The sequence below is a fragment of the Rhagoletis zephyria genome, unplaced genomic scaffold (genome assembly GCF_001687245.7).
Source record: "Rhagoletis zephyria isolate East Lansing unplaced genomic scaffold, Rhagoletis_zephyria_1.1 Rzeph_scaffold_06402, whole genome shotgun sequence".
NCBI lineage: Eukaryota > Metazoa > Arthropoda > Insecta > Diptera > Tephritidae > Rhagoletis > Rhagoletis zephyria.
In genome coordinates, this window is record NW_016163485.1 from 1 (window position 1) to 10233 (window position 10233).

At 37.7% G+C, this 10233-nt stretch overlaps 1 protein-coding gene across 4 annotated transcripts in view; it reads left to right on the plus strand.

Moving 5' to 3' along the window:
- The first annotated feature begins 5724 nt into the window (after positions 1-5724).
- bon (tripartite motif-containing protein bonus) overlaps positions 5725-10233 on the plus strand; it is a 14323-nt gene continuing 9814 nt past the window's right edge. For 3 of the 4 annotated variants that reach the window (XM_017628981.1, XM_017628984.1, XM_017628982.1), the window contains exon 1: positions 6328-6537. In XM_017628981.1, coding sequence (XP_017484470.1) covers positions 6328-6537 — 210 coding nt within the window. Of the gene's footprint in view, positions 6538-10233 lie in introns of all 4 variants that reach the window. The other variant, XM_017628985.1, reaches the window with a different exon arrangement.

Below are 10233 nucleotides of genomic sequence, written 5' to 3' on the forward strand. Positions count from 1 at the left end.
GCGAAGAAAAGACGCTGAACACCATAGAAAATTAAACTGTTAATACATAAATATGTAAACCAAATTAAATTTCTCAAGCGCTATAAATTTTAGCTATATTTATAAGTCCTTAACATGAGTATTAAAAAAAAGTGTTCGCAAACTTTGTAAGAACTATACAACATATATACAAAGTACGTATACCAAATTAAAGGGAATCAAATTTGCTATTAAATGAGATCAAAATCCATCCATTCGTTTTTAACTAATCTTGTTTCCATAAATAGCTTATTTAGAACTTCAACCCTTGTTGTTGTTGTAGCAGCATACAAATTCCCCAAAGACTTTTTGGGGAGTGTTGCTGGAGTGACAGTCCTTGGCCAGATATAAATCTGGGTCGTTCCGGTTACGTAGACCCGACTGTCGTGGGAACGAGAACTTTAACCCTTGATAATTCTGCTTGTATACCGTTATACTCAGCTCAATCATCTCTATCGTTCCGAATATTTTTTTTTTAATTTTAGAATCGGCCCCATACTGCATTTGTGCCCCGAATTGGATGTTAAAAGAAAATGCAAGAGCAAATTTTCTTAATATTCAAATTTTTGGCAGCAAAATGGTAGTCAAGGATAATTGTAATAATAGGTGTCAGAATTGGGATTGTTAAATAAATCCCAGAGGAGAATCTTCTAAATCTTCCATCGTGAGGACGACGCGATATCCACGAAGGACGAACAGAAGGGTGATGCTACTTGTTCGTCGTAGGATGTGCATCAGACATCCAGGAAGGTTGAAGAACAGCAAAAGGCTCCTAGTTCCTCAACAGCTATGGACATGAACATGTTATTAGCTGCCATGTCACAGATGCAAACATATAGCTTGAAGCACAAAGTTCGGAGCTGTCGGCACAGGCATCCGCGCAGGTGTCATCACGGCTAGAACCCCAACTACAAGCACAAGAGGCGCGTATATCATCCCAGTTGATAGCACGGGATGCAAAGATTATGCAAATACAGGATAAAATCGAAGACAGACAGGACAAGGTAGAAGAGTTGGAAGGTCGCCTCCGTAATTTGCAGATTAATCATCCAGCTACTTCGACGAGCGCACTTAAGGTAAATACTTCATCCTTTGTCGGCACTACTCCTTTCCAGTCTTTAAGCTCCAATTCGAGAAGATGGCTACAGCAAATCGTTAGAGCGTGGAAAATAAATCCGTTGTGTTATTTGTTGCATTGAAAAGACCGGCAGCGGAAATATTGCAGACTATTCCTGACTGTGAAAGGAACAACTACGATGCATTGATGGGTTCTGTGGAAAGGTGTTATAGTGGAGAGCACAGGAAGCAAACCAGATGGAGCTGGAGAATCATTACCAAAATGGCCACGAGTCTCTACAGGAATTCGCCTCTGAGATCGAGAAGTTGGCTCATTTGGTAATTTGGTGAGCACCTCGAAATGGTAAAAATCCAGAGGTTCATCAGCGGAATACGGGACATGTACACCAAGTGAGAGACGTAGGCGAATCCAAAGCCAACATTTGCTGAAACTGTCCCGTATGTTCAGACACGTGAAACGGCGGGGCTCCTAAGTAGACCAGCCTACAAAGCCCACCGAGTAGAAGTGGAGACACTTGACATTGATGAACGCGATTCTGAAAACACTCAAGTCGATGGCAGGAAGAGTACTGGTGCCACCGAGTGAAAGGATGGTGCTGGAATGGTGCATGCGAATTTAATAAGGTCTAACAGTTCAGCAATATGAAAACGCAGGGCTGAGGAAGACGAGCCTAACTCCGGTCAGTCGTTAAACTAAAACACGCCAGCAGAAAAGGGTGCGCGCTGGCTCTCGCAATTTAATGCCCCATAATCTCCGTCTTTCAAAGTAGCCGGAAAGCGAGCAACCTCACTGTTGGTGGATGTGTGAATAGGTAAGCGCGAGTGCTGACAGTGGATACTGGACCGCCACCTGATTTGGCCACTTTTTATGTGAAGCCACTACCTGCAGCAATCAATCAACCAATAGGAGAAGTACCATCAAGGTAATAATCGGGGGCGTGGCCTCGTACACCAAGTTTATAGTGGCAGACATTGTCAATCCAGTCATCATCGGCGTGGACTTCCTACTTAGCCAAGGCATGAGGATTGGCCTCCAGGGAATGATCCTGACATATCGCGACAGAAAGGTGCTACTTGGGGTTGGCTACGACAACCAGTACGACAGCAGACTTTTGGTCTTAGAGGAAGTGCCGAAGATTCCACCAGCAGCGGAAGTGGTTAGTTGGACAGAGGTTGGCATTGATGGATATGGACTAGTTTCGTCAGGAGAAGGAAGCGGTTCACCGATGCAGGAAAAGCGTAAAGGTTCCGCCAACTCAGTAAAAAAGAGGCAGTGTTTCCGACAGGAATGGAACCACTGAACCGCGTTGCAACGGTAATACGCCGGTACCCGGAAATGGAGGCGGCTGTGAAAACAGTAGGAGCTCTTCGATGTATCCAGGAAAAAATCACGCTTTGCAAAGGAAGCAAAGGCAAGCAGTAAAGTCGGAGGCCAAGATTGAGGTTATACATGTCCGGTAAATGAAGTTGACGTCGGCTGAAGAGCGTGATGCGGAAACAGTAGGTAAGTTTCAGCGTGAGGATACGGATTTAGGAGGATGTGCTAAACGCAAAGCAACTCGAGGATCGAGGCCTGGTAGTCATTGACAGAGGAAGCGGAATAAATCCAACGAAAAGGTGCCCATGAGCAGGACATGGTCTGGTCACCACCAGTGGCCGGCAGAAGCAGGTCTATGTGAGATGGTGCACTCCCGGAGCTAAGCTGAAAGCAATGCCCAATAGCGCATCGAGCCGAGAGGGTTTCCAGGAAGGTGATTTTGTGTTGATGTACAAGCCGCAGCGTGAGAAAGGCTTCACCTACAAACAAGGACGTAACTGGAAAGGTCCGTATAAGATTGTCAAACGGCTTAATGACGCAGTGTATCGAATCCAGACCGTTGGGAGACCGATAACCAAGATGAAGGTGGTCCACTTGGAAAGACTTGCAGCGTTTGGAGCAGAACGTGTGTCTGATCGGGATGATCAGATTTAGGTGAAGGACAGTGTGGCGAATACTGCGGCAACCCGAAGCGAACAACAAGAAAATGGCAGAATGTCCGAGTAATGACGTAGAATGTTTGACAGCGAAAACCGTCAAGTGGATGAATACTGCGAACAGAGAGAGAACGGAAGAATGAGCGATAAACTTCAGAACGTTCTACAGTTGCCATGAGTGCGGGCGCAGGTATATAAGGCCGCTACTACAGCAAGGTGAGTTAGTTTCAAGATGGTAAGCTACAAGGCATTTGAGTCGCGAATCAGCAGACTACGAGTTAGGTGGTAAAACAGTGATGAATTGTGTTAGCAAATTTTGTAATTGCTTTGACGAGTATCGTAAAGTTTTGTAATTGCATTAGCAATTATTTTAATGGTTTGTAACACAATAAAGTTAATTTTACCCCTACTAGAATTGGGTGATGGAAACTAACACATTCTAATTTATCTTACTAACACAATTTGCAAACTTTGCGTTGGCCAAAAAGATACCCTTAAATAAGGTCATATGTTGAAAGAAGATAGAAAATCACATGTATATATTTGTTTTCATAATTTTTTGCACATTGGGCTTAAAAACGTGATGGTAGTGTTTGATGGACATTTCCATCACCATTGAGTTACACATGATCAATCAAATGACTATCACTGTTCTTGTAGGGACTGTAATTTGGCCATTTTGAGCGTTTATTTAACAGTCCAGTGATACGAAGCTAGAGATTTTTGGTAAAGCCATCAAGTAGTCAAATAAGTTGCTTATACCAACACATAATGGGCTGTTTTTGCTTACGAGTAAAATTACATTTAGCTCTAAATGCTACTTTAAATTTACATTTATCCATACATAATTCGTCACCTAAATTCAACTCTATTTTCGCATTAAGGGCCTGTGCCAATCGGTAACTTTTTTCTCCGTGACGAGACGGGGTGGAAAAATTTGCTATGGTGTACAAATAAATTGAATTTTGCTGTGCCAAATGCGAAGTAAAATTTTGACAGTTGAAAAACCAAACAAACGCTCGTGCGAAAGCTTTATTTTTGTGTGTTGCCGAAATTCTTAAAATTTATATTTATTTTATAATTTGCAAGTAACGTACGCTTTTTTTATGCTGTTTCAGCTTTCATTTTCATGTTCACTCCTTATTACCGCCAAGGAATATTATGTGTATACATGGTTATAAGCTGTCAAAATTTTCCCTAGCCCCATCAGCTAGGTAAAAATCTGACGTTCTTATTCACCACGAGAAATGTCAGATTTTTGCTTTGATCCGTCAAATTTTCTCTTTTCCATCATTTGGCACAGGCCCTAAGAATCTAATCTAAATGAAAAAAGCAACCCTGTGATCTAAAATTTCCACGATTCGAACCACGGTGCAGCGAACATTCTATATTCTATCATTCTTGGATTCGAACATGTTTTACTAAGGGTTTACACCGGACAATATTGTAAAGACAATTAAAGGAATTCGCCGTGTTTACAACAAACACATCATTGTGGCATAATTGTTTTGACAATTATGTCTGGTGTAAACCATAACTTAATGAGAAAAAGTGGCAACATCGCTTTTTCGCGTATACAGTGACTAGCTGCGTTTAAGTGATCGCCAATCGAGATTTCATTTGTTTATTATTACATTATTTGGATAAAGAATATTTACGCAAATTCAACATTTATGTGTATTTTGTTCGTGGTTTATTTCAGTGATTTTTAAGTGATTTTTTGTGCAAATGTAATTAAAATGAAGTGCGCGGTGATTGGATGCAAAAACACGTACAAAAATAACAAATTGGTTAGCACAAATATGTGCACAACATATTTCTTTATGCGTCGTCTTCATATTCTTTGTTTACTTTTCACAGAAAATAACATGGCGGCGGAATTACAAACGTCGGCCAGAAAATTACTTTTTTCTTTTGCTTCATCTTGTCAGATCTTGTGTAGTTGGATCATGATGTAATACTACTACTTTCTTTTAGTGAAAAAATACTCAATAGAATACTGAACAGTAACACAAAAGAAAAGTCATAAATCAGAGTTGCTTGAAATAGTTCTCTCAGAGTTGCACCATAAAAGTAAATACTTCAGAGATACATTAATCGTATGTATTATAATAAGTAATTAGTTAAATGGTGAAGTTGTTTCGATTATTAAAAACCATTACCCAAGAATTCATATTGACCACATAAAATATGAATCGAGGAATGTTGATTTTATTCATGAACCAAAAATACAAGATCACGTAAGAACGCGACGTTGTATTTGTAACTGGTTTTGAGAAAAAAGTTTGCGAAAGCGGGTTCGCCAGCTGAGCGTTTGTTTACATCACAGGCACCACTATTTTACACTTTTATTCAAATAAAGAAGAGTTAATTCAATATGACAACACATTTTAAAGCATTTTGTTGCATTATTTTACCTAAATTGTGCGTTTAAAGTGGCTGACAATAGTTTTGGCTAATTTTGGTTTTCGTTGTTTTCTTTGCTTTGTTTACTTTTCGCTCGTTTTCCAGTGAAACAAGATGGCGTAGAACCCGCTAAAAAATCGACTTTTTTCACTCTCTTGTTCTTACGTGATCTTGTGTCTTTCGTTCATGGATTTTATTTACATTGTTCACATCTCATGCAACCCTGCGCCAGTAAAATTCAAAATGGCCGACCCCAACAAAAAAGTAAAATTTCTGTACAGAGAAGAAGCGTCCGAGAAAAGTTCGATATACGGTTTGGGGTTTTAAGTATTTTCCCTTAAACAATTAAGTAATTAAAATCAAAAAAAAAACTGTGAAAACTACTAAAAACAAGTTTTGATGAAAAGAATATCGAATAATGTGTAATTCTAGATAATTTGAATGCTAGATTGGTTACGGAAAAGTGGGCAAATTATCTCGGTGAAAATTTTCGTTTGTGAAGTAAAGCAAGAAACGAGGTGTGTACGTGAAAATTAAGGTCTGCTGTAAAAAGGAAAAAAGTGAAAGCAGACAAGAGAACGTGCACTTAAATATTATATGCAAAAACCGTGAAGTGAGTAGAAAGAGAAACATAAAAGTGTTTGCTAAGTTTTTTATTCACTAAAAATACACAGTCCAAAATGTTAATGCACGCGTCTGACCCCGGAAACAGCAGCAGCTGAAAAATCTTTATAATTGGATATCTACACAACGTTTAGAATATAATATCGAGTATATATCTGATCGTGTAATAACGTTTTTTCTCCTGTAAACTCGCAAATTACTTGTGACTCCAACTCTTGCCTCATATAAATGGCCATGGAGTTCGAGGAGCTTGAAGGTATCGCCAAAACGGACTTCGTTCCGCTCATGCCGCTTATAAAACAAGAACAAATGGATACGGCAATGCCCGAGGTAGCTGCACCGGAACAGCTCGTCGGTATCGGCAATGCTGCCACAGCTTCTACGTCCTCCTTTTCAGCATCGTCATTTGGGAATCCCTGCGATAGCGCCGAGAAGCGGGTAAGTAAATTTACAATCTGCTAGCATGTTCCGACGTCGTTAAGCGCGCATACATATGTATGCACACGAATATATGTATGTATGTACTTATATATACATACTATGTGCTCGTCTGCGGGCTTTGCAAGCGGGTATTGGTACAACTTGCGGAGCAGCTCAATGTGGCGCATCCGGTTGTATTTCCGCATGCGGCCGGAAATCGATAATTGTTGGAAATTTTGTTTCACCTAGGTGCTGATAAAACACTATACCCTAAAAAACTAAAAGGCATATCACTAATGAGGCACTTTTTAAAACTTTCCTCATATGTTTCGTTATCCCGCATAATTCTAACTCCCTCCATATAAAATTCTAAATTGAGACCATAAAGTAGTTTATTATTAAGGACGACAAAGCTGGAAAACTGGTATAATGTTTAAATGTTTCAAAAAAGGCCTAAAGTGGAATAAATTGCTTATTTTCGTAAAGCTGTGTCAATGTACCTATTCCAGAATAAAATCTGAGAGAGAAACTTGATGTGACTGTTCCACTTAATGAATTATCCTCTGAATGTCTTTACCTGTAATGTATATATGCATGTATAAATACATATGTATGCATGCTACTTGAACTTCCAAACGAATATAATTCTAGTGGGGAATATCTAAATTGAGTTGATTTCTAATCAGAATCTATAATACCTATGGTATAAAAGCCCCACAAACAATTCTTTTATTAGTGCGAATTGCACACATCATCATGCCATCAGCGGTTTTTCTTACTGGTAAATACTTATGGCCTTATTTATAAAAACTATACTAGCTTTATAAAAGGTTTATAAATTGAAAAATGTATGAAAACGTCAATTTATAAAGCTCTTTAAACCTACTTTATTTTTTTTAATAAGGCCATTACTGTATAAATTCATACTGTAAAAATCCAGTAAATCTTGCAAGCTCAGCAGTCATTTTGGCTCCTCAATTTCCTCTAATTTTCGAGTTTCTTGCAAGTTTTGGCGCCAGCCAATAAAAGGCCCTTACATCTCACAAGGATTTGGCAAATACAAATTGGTACAAATAGGTAGTTTTCGAATTTTTTTCTTCTAATTTCCTTTTATTTGCACAAAAATCCAGTCAAATTAAAAGGGACATGAGCCAGATGTAAAATTTGGTCGGTTCGGTTAAGAGGTTTGAACCGATTTTCCACGTTTGGATTGGTTCTCCAAAACGGGTTTGTTGTTGTTTGGCCGGAGTTTCGGCTCGGAAATTAAAAAAAAACGATAGAAATATTAAATGTTTTTATCATGAGTTTAATTTATTTAACAATGCAAATAAATATACATACAGTGCCGAACAAAAGTATTGGCACATAGAAACTTTCACAAAGTAAGTAAACAGAGTTTTTTATTCAATTTTTCGCTGGTTTTTTGTAAAAATGTAGTTCATATAATAACAAAAAACAAGTCAAGTTAGCACTACACAACATTTTTTCTTAAAAAACGAAAGCTACAAATTTTTTCTTTCCACAACAAATTCTAAAGTTAAAAGCTACAATTAATGCCGTTATAACATTTCCGATATCTCAATTCTATCGACTAGGTGTATGGTGTCAAGTTAGCACTACATACCATTTTTTCTTAAAAAACGAGAGCTACAAATTTTTTCTTTCCACAACAAATTTACAACAAAAACACTACAATTAATGCCGTAGTTAACTTTTCCAAATTCGAAAAGTGTAGTGCTAACTTGAAGCACGTTAATTTTCAGCCTCTTGCAGCTTGCTCATTTAAATTAAAATAGAATGCATTGCATAACGTCCAAATACAAAGAAAAATTAAAATTTTACACACAAACTCACACACACATTTTCATTTTCAATCTCAAACAACAAAAACTTTGAACAATTCCTTTTTTTACTCTCAATTTTATACGACTTTAAAATGTTGGGAAACTTCAAAAAAAATAAAATCATGGCCGGCGCATTGAGAGAACGGTTTTACCTTACTATGCTTTTATCATGATTAATTGTTTGTTTCTTACTCGTTTATTGAGTTTGTAATTGGATTGAAAAATTTTGTTGTTATTCTTTTTTCTATTATTATAACTTTTGTAAGCCTATCACCCCGTTTAAATGCGGAAAGCTACCTATAGTCCCAGACTTTTCTGGCCAAGGGCTGTCACTCTAGCGTTCACCAACAACAATATTATAAGCTAAGTTTCAGAGGAATTTGGAGCAAATCGTCTGTCAACATTTATTTAATTATTGCTGTAAATCCCTTTATTAAACTGTACAATACATTTCCTTTAACTAGTGTTTGCATTGTTTAACTTTGCGTTCCAAATTTGCGTTGAACTCAACGCAGGGTTGCAGAGAAAAAAAGTTGAAAGGCTAACAATATCAAAATATGAAAAAATATTAAAATATTCGCCATAAAAAGGCGTTTGTATTGTTCGCTTTGCATTCAACANAGTTTCAGAGGAATTTGGAGCAAATCGTCTGTCAACATTTATTTAATTATATAATTTTATGGGCTGCTAAATGTAAATTGTACAATACATTTCCTTTAAGTAGTGTTTGCATTGTTTAACTTTGCGTTCCAAATTTGCGTTGAACTCAACGCAGGGTTGCACAGAAAAAAAGTTGAAAGGCTAAAAATATCAAAATATGAAAAAATATTAAAATATTCGCCATAAAAAGGCGTTTGTATTGTTCGCTTTGCATTCAACTTTTGGTGGAACGGCCGTTCAACTATTCGCTTTAAAAAAAGTTGGTCGCCAGCCAACATTTAGCCATTCCACTCTTTTTCGTGCTACCCTGCGTTAAGTTGAACGCAAAGTTGAACAATGCAAACACTTCTTTAGCTTAAAAAGAAAAATATTGTAATCAATTTCGTTTACACCTGCCTCACAGATTCAGCTGTTTGGGATACATAGTGGTTTGCGTAGCGTGTTTTAACATTTTTCACGAAAACGCTATCTTCGAAAGAGAAGTTATTGGTAAGGCGAAAGTAAATGTCGAAGAAAAAGTGAGAAAAGAATACATGATTATAAATAATTTAAAAAGACTAACCGTCGTGAGTGGAGTAGGTATATCCGAACAACGAAAGGGACGTTGCCTTCCAAGTGTTCAAGCTAAAAGTTTAAAGAATTGATCACATCAGCAACGACAAAACAGCAAAATAATAAAACGCATAGCGAAGCAAAGGGAACAGCGAACTAGCAATCCTACACACCAACGGCAACACAATTACACACTAAACAAAATCGAAAAACAATCGTGCTTAACTTGCATGAAGTAATAGTATTGTATGTTTGGGCTTTGTGCGCTTGAGCAAACGCAAGCTCCCAAGCACAAGCCGCAGTGACCAAGATGGTGAGCGGTCGCTCACTGCTGGTTTTAGTTTGTCGGACGCTTTAAGGCCATGACAACATCACGTCTGCGGGCACCCTTAGGCTTACATTTCTACATACATACACCCGCGTTCAACTAATTAGCAACGTATTTAAAAATGATATTAAGTATTTGCAACTTATGTTTATTAAATATCTTTAATAATTTAATTTAAAAAAAAATTCAATCCATAACAGAAACCATATAAATAAAAGCTGGCATAAAATCCAAAAAAATGTATCAAACTTAAAATAAAGTTCATCAAAATTACCAAATTTATAGCCACTTGTCAGTGGTGATCGTCGGTTGGAATCCTACTGAAAGAAG